Source organism: Solea senegalensis, linkage group LG16 (assembly GCF_019176455.1).
Source record: "Solea senegalensis isolate Sse05_10M linkage group LG16, IFAPA_SoseM_1, whole genome shotgun sequence".
NCBI lineage: Eukaryota > Metazoa > Chordata > Actinopteri > Pleuronectiformes > Soleidae > Solea > Solea senegalensis.
Window position 1 is genome coordinate 13817451 of NC_058036.1, and position 18593 is coordinate 13836043.

An 18593-nucleotide genomic window follows, 5' to 3' on the forward strand; every position below is an offset into this window, starting at 1 on the left:
TCTGACAATCCAAAAACGAAGAACGGTCCTTCTACCTCCTTCCTCTGGTGGGACAGTGAAGACCTCTTTAGGGATGTAGAGCCTGTCCTCTGCTGTTCGGGCCCAGTCCTTCATCCCTCTCCGGCCCTTCATGGGGAAGTTTATATCACTGGAAACAGCTGACACTGGTTCTCGTTGGATGGTTATCACTGGGCAGACACGAGACATAAATCACTTGAAACCTCGGTGCGGCAACAAAGCGGGGACTGAAACAAAAGTTGAGGGTGAGGTGAACCGAGAACAACGTGCACAAAGTCTCGAAAAGTCACTGAGGCATTTAAAGTGTAAAAATCCATAAATAAAACAGGGGGGGGAGTTTGTTTTTTTTTAGTCTGAAAAGTTACACTGAATGAACGGCTGCAGTTTTCATGTGATGACTAAAACGTAAGCCACATCCAAATGGTGAGCTTTTATCTCTAAAAATGTCCAGAAAGTGAATGTCTTAAAACACTGATGGTGCGGAAATAGTCTTTTTCATGCCCTCACAGCGGCAGAATAGTGACAACACTTACTGATGTTGTTTGTAACCATTAGAAAACTCTGAAAAGGCTTCTGGGCTTCTCCAATGAGGTGAATGAAATCCTCTAATATCCTCATCAGCAAAGCGGCACCGGGAGCGACCTGTGGTTTTGAGTGAAAAAGCAATGAGCATTGATTATATTTTCATCATAATTACAAGGCATGGCCAGCTCCCTATGAGACACGTCTCACCCACTGAAACATTTTTATTTATTTCATTATCACCAATGATGGTGTTCCAGGGGGGTGGTAAACTGTAACCACGTGAGATATAATATCACACTGTGTCTCTTGTTTATTGTGTCCAGATGGCAACGGAACACACCTCAAATCAAGGGCACCAAGCTGGGTCACACACAAAAACACACAAATGTGTAAAGACGCATACAGTTTACCTAGTGTAATTAATAGGAACCCACTGTGTTTATTGCACAGGTGCATTTTTATGACTATCATCATGGAAAATTGATGCAGGGATGTGTACGCACTTACAGCGCTCCGCCACACACTCGCTCACACACCTACAGCCGTGCGAGTTTAGGACCTCGTAGAGCGGTCGTCAGCCCGCGGTTAAAGTAAGGAGGAGTTCAAGGACACACAAAAGTAACACACACACACACACGTGCGCAACCAGAAGACTTTACCTGGTGAGCATCCTCCCATTTCTCCAGATTTTCCATGTCCAACATGTGACTGACTATCTGGAAGAATTTCTGAACACAAGATAAAGTGGTCGTTAATGCAGATGAACGTTCACCCAAAATAAAAGCCAGGTGTTACCAACTGCCATGTCCCTACAACTGCTAGTAGAGCAGTATTAATCGATTACTAAATGAATCGATAACTATTTTGATAATCGATTAATCGGTATGAAGCTTTTTTTCATGATTAAAACAAGATTTCCGATTGTTTAAGCTTCTTAAATGTGAATATTTTCTTCATTTCTTTGTTCTGGATAACAAAGAAATCATTAAAAGTTAATCAGTTTGTGGACAAAACAAGACATTTGAGAACATTTTCATTTCCAGGTTTGACAAACACCGATCAACATTTTTTAAGGTTTTCTGACATTTATGGACCAAACGATTAATTGATTAATCCAGAAAATAATCGACATATGAATCGATTAAGAATCGTATTGCCCAACAAACACGCCATAAAATCAAAAGTCCCTGTTGAGGCCACATGTGATTGTTACACACACCTTCTAGTACCAAATGTAGTCAATTTGAAGGTGCAGCTCATGTGCGAGACTGTTCATGAATGCATCACTTGTATGTTTAAGCTTTGAAAACAGGGGGCGAGTCCGCTGAGCTCTGCTCACCTGCACGTCGTCGGGAGCTGGGATGTAGGTTGCTCTTTTGAAGGTGTCCGTCACATTTCGCAGGATCTCCGTGGAAAAGAGAAGGTCGCCACTGTAGTAGCTCCTCCTCTGCAACAGCTCCAGGAGACTCCTTACGATCTGAGACATGCCCTCCCCGGCCAGGGTCCTCTGACCCTTCGCGAGATGCTCTCGTAACTGCAATGTGAAGAAGAATGTCAAGTAAAGGTTTAGGATTGTTTTTTTTGTTTTTTTTGCTACTGATCACTAACCACAACCACACTGTTGTCAAAGTGGCACATTCAATGCTTGCACAATTGTTCTTATTTAGAACAATGTCAGAAATAGTAAGACAAACAAACAAAAAGAGGTGACCATGTTTTTCCTGTAAATATCGATGATTTGGAGATGTGAGCTGAGGATGACGTTTCAAGTCAGAAACATACAGGAATAAAAAATGTTCAAGGTTGGATTTGTTTTTTGTGTTGAGTTTAAAAATAGGCAAGCAAAGAAAGGCCTTGCAGCACTCTGAGTCAGAAAATGGTGCTCGTCTCTTCAGACGGAGAGATATAAAGAGTAAGACTTGCGTATGTATTTGGAGCGCACAAATGTGTGGGGAATGGCTTCGAAGAAAAGAAGATAACAACAATCGCGGAAAAATTAATTATTGACTTCTGCTGTTTAATGAAAGCTTTGTGCAAAAGCTAACCGAGCAATCAGCTCATCACGAACAATTCCTGACCCACAACTCCTTCCACCATCATCAAGGAGAATAAAAAAATGGGGTTGAAGTTCACAGAGGGGGGAAAACAGTACAGCTGATGAACCCTTTCATTAGCCACGTTCATTAGGTGTGAGCTCAAAGCACTAGGAGGGATAATCAGAGATGCCGGCAAGTCTAGAGGAAAGAGACTGCTCTGTTTTGAGTAACTCTTTAAAGAGTAAAGTTGAACTGAGGTAGATTGAAAGGACTTTCTTTCCAAACGTTGGAAGAAAAACAAAAACAAAAGTTAATTAAATGCCGCAAGTAACTGGCTACAATGATGTAATCTAACACAACAACTTTCTTGCTAAGAGTGTTGGAGAGCATAATGGTGCGAGAAGCTTCTGAGTTTGGGAGGACTCATTCGCTAAAAAGGCAACTTACAGATATGTGTAAATATCTATATTCAAGTGAGACGCATCTGGCGAAGCTCGGAGGACCCCAGAAAGCAACTCCATTATTGTCCAGCATGCAACGACGACTAGCAGACCCTAGGAGAAATGAGAGAGATACAAGCATTTAATCTGAAATTTGAGCAAGGCTTCAAATAAAAAAAAAAAAAGCAGCCAACATGTTCATATACAAGGTGCAGAAACATGGATGACCACTGAAGGAAAAACTAACACCAAGAGGTTTGTCCACTTGTTATATATTCAGGGTAAAACACAATGCAATGTTCAATAAATGTACATTTTTAAGAAGCGAAAACCTGTGTTTTGATGTGGTAGCCACTGCCAAACACCTGCAAGAATGACAATACAGTCTGAATAACCTGAAAAGTTCGCCCCGTTCATTAAAATTGCTTCATGTATTTACTGGCAGGGGACCTTATTCAGGCAGACATGTTCTGATGTCTGAGCCAACGCCACATTTAAAGAGAGATGAAGAAACACACGTTTATGTTACAGTCACTCTGAACCACATTCGCTCTTGGCTTAAATTATGAAGAAGCGAAGAAAGACTAGAAAAAAGAAAAAAAATGAAGGTTTGTTCTTGTTCCTACTTTTAAAAAAGTGTAAAGAAAAGGCTCCGGAATCCTGCTGTTTGAGAAACTGTGAAATGACACAGACAATGAGGTTTGACAGCATTCAAACAGGACCCATCTGCTGTGCTAATTAAGGGAAAATTGCTGGATAATGCACAAATCGAACATTTTTATTATGACTGCCTCGGTGTATTCAAGCTCAAAATGGTAATATCACTAAGGTCCAGCCATTTGCATACACATTAGACTGTATATACCTGTCAACATTGAAATGAATCGAGTACACATTGTTGAATTTAATGTATGCCTATTATTCTGACCACACTTGTATCAGTTCTGCCATGTTTTATGTTGCACTAATGAGACGCGCCGTTGCTGCACTGTCATTTCTTGAAGTCACTTCACAGAGAAGTGAAATGTGTTTATTTTATTTTCTTCTCTTCTCGTTGTTTTTTTTAAATCTTTTTTTTATTATACTTTAGCTGCTTATGCTAAATAACCAGGGCAAACACACCTCATATGTTTTCTGTTATGCGTCTTTTGTAACAGTGTTGCTCTTGAAATTGTCCAAACACAATGCGCGTCACCCGACTCACAACAACATGAGCTCAGAGCAGGTAATGTGACTGACACAGTGTTTCTCCAGCTGAGGCTCTTTTCCATGACATAGACAGGAGATGTTCATCTTTACAGATCTCATGAGGAGCTGTAGAATTGGGTGAGAAACACAGGCAATGTGAAATACGGCACAGTTTGGCAGGCTCACACAATAAGGAAAATCACCACACACACGCACACGCGCACACGCACTCAGGAGGAGACAGAAAAAAGCACAAAAATAAGATTCAAATCAATGTCCCTCTGCAGCGACTTCCAATCTTATTCCCTCGTACATTGCTTAGTGCACTCTGTCAGTGTCACTGCCTCAGTACAGTAGCTCACTCCCTCTTCATCTTACCCCCCCTCTCTCTTTATTCATCTGTTTTCCCCACCCTCTCTTTCATAACCCTGATGAAAAACGGGCGACAGTGCTCTGAAGATATGCCGAGGGAGCAGACGAGTGTTGGCAGAGGCGATGCACAGAGATGAAGAGGGATGAAGAGCAAAGGGAGAAACACACAAAGCCAGAAAATATGATACGATGTTCCCCTGCAATGCCAACAGAAAAGATCCTCGACTTGCATGAAAGGGACTTGAGAGCCACTCAAAACAAGCGGTCATGGCGGAGGCTGCATTCAAACACTCATATTTTGGTAGCCGTGTGGTATCCAGGCATGTGCACATCGCGATGTACACGCCGTGTCAGTCAAGAGACGAGCCTGTACCCTGCTCCCTGAAGTGGCTGACGCTCCGAGTCAACCACTCAACACTTTGACCTCAACCAGAAAGAAAAAAAAATATATGGAAAAAACACACAAAAGACTCAGTTTCCTGTTTGTTGAAGTACCTTATGGTGTCTATTTCCTGCTATAGTAGCCAACTTTTTCTCACTGGAGCTGCTTGTGCCTAAGCTTTTGCACATTTTTTTTATGTTTTGATTGCAAAAAAAAGAAAAAAGAATTGGTGTATATAGAGATACAGAAAAAGGACCACATGGCAAGGACATGAAAAATCAATGCAGAGGCAAAGACGGATGAGTATGTGATTTGACGGGGACACAGACGGGAGGGAGTGTTTAGTCGTGGTGGAGATCGACTCTCTTCAGTCTTACAGATACTGAGCCCGGGGAAACGGAACACACACACACACATACACGTTTTGTCAAGAATCTGCTTTGACAAAATAGCATGTACAGTATGTATCACGTATACGAACGCGCACGGGGAAATAGTCTCGAAGGGAAGATGCATTTATGACTCTTCTTGCATTAATTATATCACATTCTCATTGAATCAGCTCACATACACACACACACACAGACACACACACACACATATATAGTCACTGACCTGGGCACTTCTTCTCATTACAGGACCGGACCTCCTCTCCGGAGCCATCGCAAGGATATCCCTGCGTATCGGTGCTCTCACACAACCGGAAGCGACGCTGCCAACCGGAGTCACACGTCTTGCTACAGAGACTCCAGTGGTTCCAGCTGCCCCAGCTGCCTCCACCTAGAAGAGCAGCAAAACACCACCAGGGTAGTTCATAATCAAAGGGAATTGAGATTGGGATGGAATTAGAGTCAAATGTAAGATGGAAAAAAAACATTTTGGAAAATTTGGAAAAATTGAATGACGTTTTAATTTTGTAACTCTATGACACCCGCTGCTTTTTTCATGTTTTTTTTGGGAACAAAATTAAGGCAATATGAGCCCCTTCTATGTTCATTATAACACACCACTATATTTTTTTTTTCTCCGGAGTCCTTGACGAAACCAAATTGGGTCCCAACCCTCAAATTGCCAGTATGCAAAAGACAAATCACAAAAGAGCACGCGGATGCCTTTAGATAATGCATGATCCATGTTTATATAATGACATCTGAGAGCACGTGAGTGTGAATACTAAGCAATCATTTGTACGCCTCACCACTACACGAAGGGTTGGTGCACTCTCTGCTCTCCTGGTGGGGGCCCTTGCATTCAGCCCAGCCGTGCACCGACGCGCTGCAGCGCCGCTGTCTCAGCTGCGTTCCCACGTCACAGGTCACGCTGCACTTCGACCACGGCCCCCACTCCAGCCACCGGCCCTCCACTGGACACAGACATGGAGGCGAGGGAGAGGAAAAGAGATGAAGTGGAAGGGAATGGAATGAGTTGAAGATTTTGAGGAAATCAGGATATGTTGAGCCGGATTTTGGTGGACAAGGAATGGGAATGGAAAGAAAGGTGGGCAGAGGAAGGAGAGAGGCAGGGTGGAGAAAGTTAGGAGGCTACGAGAAAATAAAGAATAGTTAGGACGGAGATAAAATACATCGCAGAGACTATTTGATTTATATAAATAGCAACAACAACAAAAAAAAATGCATACTCTGTGGTTCTATACGGATATTATTAATATTTTAATCTGTTGTGAAATAGCTGATTACAATTCCTTTGATGTTTTTGTTTCAAAGAGTTCATACAGAGAACAGCTAGTTGAAGCCACGTCTTAAAAATTACATAAAAAACATACTTATATATATACACACATATATATATATATATATATATATACATATATATATATATGTGTAACAATGGTGTATCACCGGTCAGATGAGGCACAAATATCAAACAGCCTGGTGACATGCACCAGTGTAATCAAAGCCTCCACGGCCTCCTTCAATAAATAAAGACAGTGTTGCTGGGGAAACTGAATTGTCCTGTAATATATTCAACACCACAAACATAGTCACATATGAGGGCATTTGGAAAGTTTTAATTTAATTTGCTTTTTTTAGAGTTAGCTATGTTATTTTGATTTTTTTTATTTTTGTTCTCCACCTATTTTACAACAGTGCCACAAATATTTTGGATTTGATGACATTTGTCTCGCAAATATGCATTTTGAGGAAACGTGGCATAATATGGATGCACGGTATTTTGACCTTTCATAAATCATAGGCAGTAAATTAGGATTTTACGACAGAAAAATGCTGCCTGCTGAAGGTGAGGTTGACGAGACCAGGGAGACTGAGCCAAAAAACAGTGAACAGGCAGGCTGTAAAACCGCAAAAAAAAAAAAAAGCTAAGAGAGAGTAAAATATATCATTAAGCGAAGAGAAGGTGATCTGGCCATAACTCTCTGTGCGATCAGAAGTGCAAACAAGAACTTTGACGCGACACATTCCACATTAGATTGAGTGGTGATAAAAAGCAGTGCAGCTTTGATGCAGATGATGCATTCATGCCTTTTTCCTAAAGTGTGTATTTTGTGTTTTATTTCTCTTTTGCTTTTAGGGTAACACGCTGGTTCCTGACGGCCCAAAGCGGGGTTGGCCCAGTCGAGTCCCCACGTTTTGTTTATTATTGAGGCTATTTTATGTTTTAATTTCACCAAACTTGATTATTATTGTGGCACCCTTTATATATCCCCTTTGAGCCATTGTTTCTTTAAGGAGGCAGTAACGGCATAATAACAGGGCTTTGAATCCATCCGTGTGATTCTCCCAAATGGGAAATCATTTCAAGCTCTCGTTGGCAATGCAGTCAATCATACTGAGTGTGACTGGTGCAGTGTTCTATTTATCAAGGACTAAGACTATGTCAGAGATGACAACTCGATCTCAAATGTGAACATGACATTTCCAAAGCCTAAATCCACGTCTTTGAAGCCGTAAATCTGAGGAAGCATTTGGAAGGAAATAACAAACCCACTTTTTTTTTTTCCCCTCCTTATCTTTCTCTTGTTGTGAAAACACATGTCATAAACACTTTAATAGTGTTTGTGCAGAGAGGAAGATGTATTGACGGCCCAAAATTACAGAAAGAGCATTTCTTTAATGCGAGCCAAGCGGCGGCACAGAAAAAATGCAAAGACGGGATCATAAAATGTAGCCATTGACTGTCATAAAGTAGGAGCAGAGCAAGGCAGCGGCGCTCCTTCTCTGTAATTAAGATATCGCCATGAATTCCCGCATATGCCCGGCTATGAACTGACTATTTATCAGGTGAGAGAGAAGAAGCAAGTGACAGGAGACTTTGCAAGGCAATTTTCAGACGACCCTCGGGCTGCACACAAGTATCTTTTTAGTTGTTGACGTTCCAAACCTCAAAAACGTCTGATACGATCAAATTAATTATTCATGTGTGACATTTCAACTGAACTTACTTGTGGCCTGTTGAGTGATGTGATGACACAGCTGTCTTGTTAACATTTGCAGCTCTGCGCACATGTGCGTTAGTCGTTTGAAAGGAGGTAAAGAAAGAAAATTACAGAATTCCAATTTAATTACGTTGATACTGTATGGCGTAGTATCAGTTCTATTAAGTGCATACTGTACATACCAGAACAAATTGGTATGTACTATTCTTAATGAATGGGAATATCAAGCAAAAAGGTCTATATGCTGGTATTCATCATTTCAAAGAACCATCGCCTTTGAAATCACAGAGTCCATTGAGAGAGTTGCAAACACACACACGCATATTCTGTCAAGAGCTTTCTCCTAAAACCTTCTACTTTCCCCCAAAAAGACGTGACAAGACATCCCAAGGGTCCTCATTTTGATTACATCACTCTATCCATCCCGTTAATACCGTAAAGGTTGCAGTAAAGTGTGTGTCTGCAGTCCAGGGGGAAAAATTATATTTTTCTTTCCACCGCCTGTACAATAATAAATAAAAAGCACTTACCCTGTGATAATTGCTCAAGCGGTGAGTGATTGCGTACAAGCGCACAAACACACACTCAGACTGAAATCCATTCAGGGAAAAAAACACAGGTTATTACTCAGTTGGTAGCCACCAGTGTTGTTGCAAACTGTCTCATGTTTTAACGTCCATGTCCATAACGGCCATTATTCAAACTTCATTTGGGGACCATTTGTATTCTGCCGGAAAAGTAAAAATGAAAACATTGAAATGAACGTCTAGTTTTTTTCTTTTTTTATTCCAGTGCTCTCAAAGTGAGTGCTTTTCTAAAGGGACACTTGAAACAAATTAAGTTTGCGCTGAGTTAATCTAAATGTCTAATTTATGCTTTCAGTCTTAAAGGGGATTTTGGCAAATCCTTCGTATTGCCACATAACCATGTTAGCATTAACTGTTGACTTGCCAATATAAAAACAATTGCATTCCTGGGCTAGAGCTGCACTTTGCAGTGGAAAGCAAAGCGGACTACAACACAGTGAGTGAGTTCTCTTGTTCACTGTTTGTCTTGTTTTCTCCTTCAGTAATTCTTGAAGCCACGCCGCCTCAGCAGGCGAGGAGGGGGAATGCGTTATTCAAAAGGTTCGGTTCATCTCACTCAAGTTCAGTGTGAAAGCAAACCCGGCCTGGCTGAATGTTGCAACCCCGAGTCCCCAATCGCACCGAGTCTATTAGGTGTGAAAACGACCAATCGCTGTTTTGTTTCTAGAAAAGTCAACGCTCTAACCACCTATATAGGTAAATTTGTTCCTTAATACTAGACACTGGAGCATGCAGTCTGACTTAAAGAAGTAGCGCTGCTCACAGGATATGTTATAATTATAATAGTATATATTATTATTAAATAATATAATAGTAAAAAAATACTGCCAACAGTATTTCCTTTGTGCAAATGTAAGCACATTTAAGTGTTTACATTCCGTAATACAACACGACGTCTTTATCTGTGATTAGCTACAGTAATGTTCGGTCAAATCAGCCAATGAGTGTGCTCAGTTAAGACTATACAATCTCCGGTTCTGCGCCATTCCCCTCGAATGGCAGCCTGATAAGATTGTTTAAAATGTAAACAGATTAAAAAATAAAAAAAATAAAAATAGACAAAGGCCTAATCATCTTAAAAAAAAAACAACAGTGGAAAAGAGATAAATTGCAAGACTGCCCAGAAATCTCAACTGAAGCCAATTACGAGGGAAACACTGAAGTCGAACCACTCACAAGAAACTCGCACGTAGTGAGAGTTTGAAAAGGGGGCATAAATCATGCTGCATTCATGCCATAACGGGAGGTCAAAAGTCAAGAAGAGCTTCCAGTACTCTGAAGTGATGATCAGTCCAAGTTGGTTGCCATTTGTTAACAAACTAGATGCATTGAAAAGTTTTTAATGAGTTATTTGCAGTTCATTAACACATATAACCATGTAAGACTGAGTGTGAACTGTCATGGTAACAGTCTATTGAGGTTGTATCGCACTTTGGACAGCGGTACCTGCTAATACTTTATAAATAGATACGACATGTATATAAGGTGTATACAGCAAAAAGAAATAATGCTATGTTGAATTATATGGTGGTGCTACTGGGATGTCGGGGGTTCACCAACATCATTAATAAAAATATTGAAAATAAGTTAGTACTTATTAGGACTGAAGAGATGACATTGTTGTCTTAAATTAAATGACAAAAGACAACACAAATAAAGAGTTTACGACATGTTATGAATGCAGAAGTTAAACCCATTTTAGATTAGGGAGAGAGAGAGAGAGAGATTAGCGAAGAGCAACAATGGTAAAAACACAAATTATGATTGCATATGCATGTACATTTGAGAGTTACGACGGTAACTGTTGAAGTTTTTATGACTTTGAATGACAACAAAAGATTAACATGCAAGGACAGAGCAAAGGGTTGTATCATGTAAATGGGGATGGTACTGACCAGGGCACACTGCTATGTTGCAGAGTTTGGTTTGAATCTCGGGCCGTCCGCAAATCACAGCCACCCCTCCGTTCACACACTTCCTGGTTCGTGTCCTAGAGCCTCGCCCGCAGGTCACGGAGCACAGACTCCATGACGACCACTCGTCCCACAGCCCATGCACTGCGAACACCCACAAACGCGACGCACAGACGCACACACACGACACGACACGACACGGGGGATGAGGGATGAGGGATGAGGGAGGGAGAAGCATTCCATTGCAGGCCAGAGGGTCAGAGAATGGGAGAAACATGAAAGAATACATGAGTATTAGCACAGCACAACTTTGGCGTTACAGACAGGAAAAGAGCAGTTTATGTTAGCGCATGAATGTTAGGAATGGACGACCTTGCATTTGACATCATGCGGCTCAAGTCATCACAAGGAAATGAACATGGTATGAAGTTATTACAGTCATCAGTTATTATATAGAGTAAAGCAAATGATCCAAGGATGCCACTGAGTTCAAACACATTAAAATATGAAGAATGTTTCTCCTTTTCCCCCATTTCCTTCTTTCTTATTGTGAAAATTCCATTTTTGGCAACAAACACAGTTTGCCATACATCTAAATAGCAAAAATGATCAATTCTGCAAATAATAAACAGCTGTACCCTATGAGTGAATATAAACACACACAACTGTGCACACATTTACAAAGATAATAGTCAACAAATCTGACACTGACTATAATCTCTAAACCATGAATAAATAAACACAAAAGACCACGAAATGGATGAACAAGGCAAAGTAGGAAGTTATGAGCGCATTTTTAAAGAATAGTAAACAATTCCATAAAGTCTGAGAGAATGCCAAAAATGTGTTTGTTTTGGAATTTTCTGCGAGACACCGTGAGGAAACCACAAGTCACATTCATAGTGATGGAGGAAATAGAGCAGAGACACTTGAAGACAGATAGAAAGCAAGATATGGCAAAGGGGAGGTAAAGAGGGGAGGAAACAGAGAGAATTAGTAACAGCAGGATGGAGATTGCTGGTCCTGTATTGAGCAAAGCTAAATAAATCATGCTGATGAATAATTAAGTCTACACTGTGAAGGAAGGCTCAGAGGATTAGAATGCTGGGAGAATGGAAGGAGGGCTGGTATATAACAAGATATCAGCAAAATATGGATCGATGCGTCTTTACATGTAGGCTGATGCACAAAGTGGCTGCATGTTGCAAGCAGGGCAGAGGAGAAAAAAAAAAAATCACAGCTTTTCCATGTGAGCATAAATGTGCTTCTCTTTAATGAAAGGCTTTTCAACTGAGCTAATTTGTGGGGCTGACGAGACGGGAGCTACTTGCACCAGCTGTACTTAAGTTTAAACTTTGTCCGTATATCACAAGCGTGTTCTGCGCTCACTTCATTGAACTGGAATTGCATCATATGAAGAGGGTGCTGCGAAGAAATCTGTAGTTACACAATATTTACACATGCTGAGTGTCAGTCCAAACTAATATTAATATTACTAAAAAGCTTGGGGATACAAATGAATGTACAAAAATCCCCCACAAAACAGATCTCACCTCAGCATACTTTTATCTATAATCAAATCTCATAACTATAACTATTTTCCATGTATGTGGAATAAATAAAGGCATACCAACATTTATCTAATTGAAATAAATGAAAGAATAAATAGACTTCAAACTTTTAAAATTGACATTCAAAGCAACGCGCCAAGAAAGATGTAAGGTGGTATTTTAATATTGCTAATATCTGATGTCCTGAACTAAGTCTGTCAGTCTTTTCAATCAAATATGAAACCAATTAAGCACAGAAACAACTTAAGGAGCAACTGAACCAAAAGCTGACATCAAATTCACCAGCTTTGCTCTTCATGCAAGTCTTCCAATCAACCACTGCACCACGACATCAGCAAGTCAAGGTCCTTCTCTTACCATGTTGCACCTTTCTCTTATCTTTGCACTACACAGAACAAATGACTGACTCCACCTCTTGGTACATGCCTTCTTTACTCAACTATTGCGATGCGTCCCCACATGCACAGTGACGGTCAGGAACGTGGCGACGCGTCTAGTCTTCAGTCAGCCCGAAAGGTCACATGTCACTCTGCTGCTCATTAACCTCGAGTGGTTATGCACGGCCACTAATGACTGCCAACAGACACACTCCTGGCTGTGCAATTCTCTGCATGAACTCGGTCACACCGGCTTCTGCTCCAAGAAAAGCGGTCCAACATTGCTGCCACTCCGCACGAGCCAATCACAGTGCAAATCACTCGGGGCTCCATGAATGTGTAACGAGCTACCATATGTAGGGGGCAACTCTATCTTCAAGAACCTCTGGAAGACCTCTATTCTGAACACCGTTACAGGCATTATATGCCTGTTGAATAGGTTGTAACTGGAGGGTTGCTGGTTCAAATCCAGGATAGGTCAAGCTGGGGTGTCCCTGAGCAAGGTACCCAACCCCCATTGCTCCTCAGGCGTAGATAAGTGCTGCCCAAAGCTCCTGTGTTCACCACTGGTGGGTTAAATGCAGAGGTCAAATTCACTATCACTAATAGGTGAGCGTGAAAATAAAATTCATTCTAACGCTAATGAGCACTTAATGTGCAGTCTCGGAGCACTTCTTAATCTGATCAACTTCCTGCTTACGGAATAAAAAGATTTAGCACTTAGTCCATGGTTTCCTCCTAACGTGAAGCCGTGGCGCCCCTCGATCGCTCATTTACAAGTAGCTTTAAAAGCGTCCAAAAATTAAATAATTAACCAATAATTAAATACGACGTGAAAGTAAAACAAATCCGAATAAATCATGGCAATAATAAAAAAATAATAATAAAACAAAAAAAGACCCTCATAATAGAGATAAGCAAGAAAAAAATGGTTAATTCACAGGTCTGTTATTTATTTATTGATTTAATTAATTCATTCATTAATTCATTAATGGTTAAACTACAGCATGACTGAGTTTCAATATAAAGTCTGAGCAAAGTCAAATTAGGCCTAACGGTCACGTTTAAAGCAGCCCTGGTTCTAGGAAACATTATATCGGTGATATCAGGTAAAATGCTTAAACATCCGGGAGCTCACGCTAGTAAAAAAAAAAAGAATAATGAAAAAAAAAAAATACTGTCTATGATGACAACAAGTGCATTAACATAATACAACCGCTCTTTCATTTCAGCCGAGCACATTAAAAAAAGAGAGTTTATTGCCATCAGGGTTGCGTTCACAGAGGGAGGTAGAAAAGAGTATGTTTACAGCAGCAGGCACAGGAGAGAGAAAAAAAAAACACGGAGCCGCGCTAATCAAACAACAAAGTGACAGATCTGTGCCTCCAACAGCCAGTAATAAAATCATCAAAAGTTCATGAACCCTAGAATTTCTTGTTTGTGTGGGGGAAATAATGTGCACAGTAGGAAGCACATGGACAGACTGCATAGCAGCCTGGGTTTATGATGCAAATGCAAATGAGCACAGGAATTAGAAGACACAATTTCCAGGCTATATTAATGACGGAGTCTGTAAATCGCTTCTGAAACAGTCCATGATGTTATTTGTTGAAATCCTCTTCACAATTGGATTGCAATCAGTAAATAGAGTAGTCTGGGCGAAAAAATGAATGGCTTTTTGTTTTTTGGTTGTGTTTATTATTGAGAGAGCTGGATTTCTTCATATTTTTTTTTACAAGAGAATTCTAACAAACCAGATTCTTGAAAAGCAATTATGGACTTAAATATAATAAATGGTTTATATAGGGCTTGTCAGGTCTAGATGACCACTTAAAGTGCTTTCATACAGTTTTTTTTCACCTATTCAAACATGTTTTCATGGTGCCAAACCCTGACCTTACCTCACGTAAACAATGTTCTACACACATGTATACAAACAGTGTCAATACAATCAGAACAAACCAACGGATTTAGTTAAATATAACGGTGTGGCAGTTGTGACCTTTGTTTTCTAATTCCTTGCTTTGAAATGCTTAGCTCAAAATAGGGCGGATCAAAAACATCACTGATCTTTTCATCTGCAGTGCCGAACAGCATGGCTGCAGTATGTGTGTGTGTGTGTGTGTGTGTCATGCCTGCGTCCATGTGCGCATCCTTAACCTCTTGTGGAGTTGTGAGCGTTTGACTGCTCACTGATCTGGACATTGTGTATTCATGATGCGCCGTTGTTCCTGCTCTGCTCTGTTTTAAATGTCACTAACTCTCTCGCAAATGAGCGGAGGATAAAAGCGAGCACAAGTAGGGCTGCTACTTTACTTTGCACACTCTGGCGCATGGAAGCTGTATACTTCAGCACACACAAAAAAAAGAAAAGAAAAGAAAAAAAGGTTAATTTGCAGGACCAATTACCGTCTTGCTTGCTTTGTCATGAGCCAGACCATTACTTGAAATTGATTAACTGTACCACCGTAATTTAGAGTTTTAACCATGAAAAAAAGGGGAGGAAAAAATGTCCAATTTCACTTCATCGGTTTTCTGTCCAAGTTACTTTTCTTTGACGTTCCCTTACTTGTGTCGAGTCTCATGCACACGTGTGGACAGAGATGCTCTGACACATATGGTGTCCACTTGCACCCACAGTTGTAACACACACACATTGAATTACCTAAACTCATTCAAAAAGACAAATAAATTGGTTTAAAAGAATTGGCACGCAGTTTTAATTTAAGTACAGGGAGGGCATTCACCCCACTTACACCCGACGGTATCAACTTTAAAGTGCAGTCAGTTGAGGTTTGGTTCAATATCTATAATATTCAAAGATTTCATTCTATTTTTCATTTGCATACTGAAAGCAGTGCTTTACTGAACTGCCAGTGGTTTAATGGGGTTTGGCAGGATATTTCGTTGTGCCAGTGTTCATCACATTATATAGTAAACAAGCCAAGCCATCCTCTAAACTAATGATTGTGAACTACACTGATCACAGTTCAGGGGTATGTAACAACCGTCTTTGCCGACAGTGAACAGGACAACAAACGCTCGGGACCACAAACTGTGAATTCTTCTACGCAGAAGGTAGAAGGTAACGTTATTTCAGTGCTTTTATAGAAGACAGCTTCCTCCAGCTCCAATACCCCGTCGCACACATCTTCAATTGATTAGGCAACTTGGTGTAGTCAGACTTTCTGTAGTTTTACTCCAGAGAGCAGTGAGAAACCTCAGCTGACCCCTGAGGTCTCTGATTGATGATCTGAATCTCCAACTTTGAAGAGACAGTTCCAGGACCTTGTATATATCGTACTGTGTACAGTTAGGGTCACATATATTTGGACATAATTTGTCATTTTGCCCGCATACACCACCACTATGAATTTGAAGAGAAGTGTGGACTCAAATTAAAGACTTTAATCACATCTTGACTGGTTCATTTTTAAATTCATTGTGGTGGTGAACAGAGGCAAAATGACAAGATGCATGTCCTTGTCCAAGCACAGTATGGCCTTAACTGTATTTGTTTATAGCGTCTGAACTTCAATAAAATAAAACAAGCCCATAGATGACAAAATGATCAGTCACTTCAGATTCAAGAAACAGTTAAAGGTTTCTTTGCGACCAACCCAACATCCAAACATCCCCGGTCTACATGCATTTTGTGTGATCCCACCGAGGCAGAGTGCCCCAAACATCCTTCCACAAAACATCAGAGGAGCAGGGGAAAAAATTCAAGAATTAGCACAACATAACACAGCAACAAGTATCCCTTCAAAGGCACTACGGAGAAAATTAATATCAACACAGAATGGAAAATGAGGCACTTAGACATACAAATCTCATTGGCAACATTTGCATAAAAACAAGATTAGCATATGCACCGACAGGGATGGAAAATCTTTTTCTTTTTTCTTTTAAAGGGGTTTTGAGATGACACTGACTTCTAAGTTGGATGCTAATGTGCACGTATATAACATGTAGGTACGCACACGAACACACACACACACACACATACACACAAGAACACTGCATGTGGATGACATCACTAAGACTCAAACACTGGTAAACCAGTAAACCAGCAAGTACTCATACCATATAGTATGGTCGAAAGCTCAGCTGCAGAAAATTTCCGTTTCAGAAGTTGGCAAAAAACGTGCCGATATCAGATCTACCTTCAGCCTGTGTCTTCGTCTTGTGTATCTCCGTGACAGAACGCTATTTCACGTTGCCTGTGCCACCGTAGCTGATCAAAAAGGCCCGCTGACACAATGTGCAGAAGGCTCAGCTTGAGTCGCCACTAAAGGGAGTTTAAGCCAATCAAACGTTTGTTCCCAGTCTTTAATGTAGGAACACAGTCTTTTCTTTTTTGGAGCAGAGACAGCAGCTGACGTCCCAGCATCCTCATCGTTCTCACTCGCTAGACTCCTGTGCTCCGCAACAAGTGCGCACAGCGCCCTCACCTGAGCCAGTAACTTCCACCATCACACACACACACAGGCAAATGGCACAAACACAGAGACCAGATTTGAAGTGAACGCGTATTTCTATTTCGAAAACGCGACACATGTTACAGGATGTCCTGAGTAATACGGGATGGTTGGTAAACCTCGGCAGTACATACTTTATGTGGCAGTCAGCGATGACTCAACACACAAATAAAGATGCCAAAAACAGAACCTCCTATGTTGGAGGTAAAAAAAAGAAAGTGACAGAGTTAAATATAGAGAGCTTCTGAGCTGTGGAAAGTGGAATACACTTGCTGATATGGAGTATAGGTGTCATGTTTGAGAGACTCTCTCTCTGTCTCTCTCCACTGGTCAATAGTGGGAATTGAAACTATTTTTTTCTTCTACAAATTTATTTACACATCAACATTGCATCCTCCATGGGTGAGTGCTACGCAGGGGTTGTCAATGTTTACAATGTGTTTCTAAAGCTGCATTCAAGCTAAACACAATGGCGAGTTGAGACCTGACCTGAGTATTTAGATGCTACACATCTCAGTCGCCCATATTATGAAACATATAACCATGCAACAATGCTTAACCTTGTGAATTTGTTGTCGTAGTAATAATATCCGAGCGTTTACTGTTGTGAGTAAGACAGCCTGGATTAACGGACAAAAAACACAACACCACGAGATCTTCCTCCTCTTCCATCTCACACACACACACACACTCACACACCTGGCGCATGAAGGTAAAGGTTTGAAAACACAGCAGTGAGTGAGGCCATGTTTGGTTATCATACCTGAGCCAGTGATGCCAGGTTCACCTGGACAGGAAGCGGTGTTGTTGCACATGCGCGTTTCCCTCAGGGCACCGCTGCACAGTGTCCCATAAGGTGAGGAGACGCAAGATCGTGTCCTCACTTGCCAGCCTTGGCCACATGTGAGCGAGCACACACTCCACTGTGACCACTCCTCTGCTGCAGGGTCGCCTGAGGAACAAGCAGAGGGGAAGGATGAAGACGATGATCAGCTGGAGTCTTAGAGTCTCTTCAGTGCGCTCTACTCTTTTGAAGACAAAGAAGAAGGACACTATTATTTGAACACAAGCTTCTCTAGCTCATGGTTGGCAAGACGTGAATTATTTTGTGTGACATTTTGGTGTTCATTTCCACACATTTCTTTGTGGGGGAAAAAAGGGTTTCTGTCTTTCTGACGACAGGTCTTGCGTAGATTTTCAGTCATTATTTCCCAAGAACCAAAAAAGCTTTAAAACCCATGTGTTTCTATTGATTTCTGTGACCAGTTTTGTTTTTCTTCCGTTTTTT

The 18593-nt window shown here is 40.9% G+C and overlaps 1 protein-coding gene across 1 annotated transcript in view; it reads right to left on the minus strand.

Annotated features, from left to right (window-relative positions):
- LOC122783142 (adhesion G protein-coupled receptor B2-like) overlaps positions 1 to 18510 on the minus strand; it is a 58547-nt gene extending 40037 nt beyond the window's left edge. Inside the window, 11 exon segments of the mRNA XM_044047784.1 lie at positions 36 to 188; positions 552 to 660; positions 1203 to 1271; positions 1883 to 2077; positions 3027 to 3166; positions 4259 to 4333; positions 5577 to 5741; positions 6160 to 6324; positions 10859 to 11020; positions 18069 to 18257; positions 18483 to 18510. Of these exon segments, the coding sequence (XP_043903719.1) occupies positions 36 to 188; positions 552 to 660; positions 1203 to 1271; positions 1883 to 2077; positions 3027 to 3166; positions 4259 to 4333; positions 5577 to 5741; positions 6160 to 6324; positions 10859 to 11020; positions 18069 to 18257; positions 18483 to 18510 (1450 nt within the window).
- Positions 18511 to 18593: the final 83 nt, after the last annotated feature.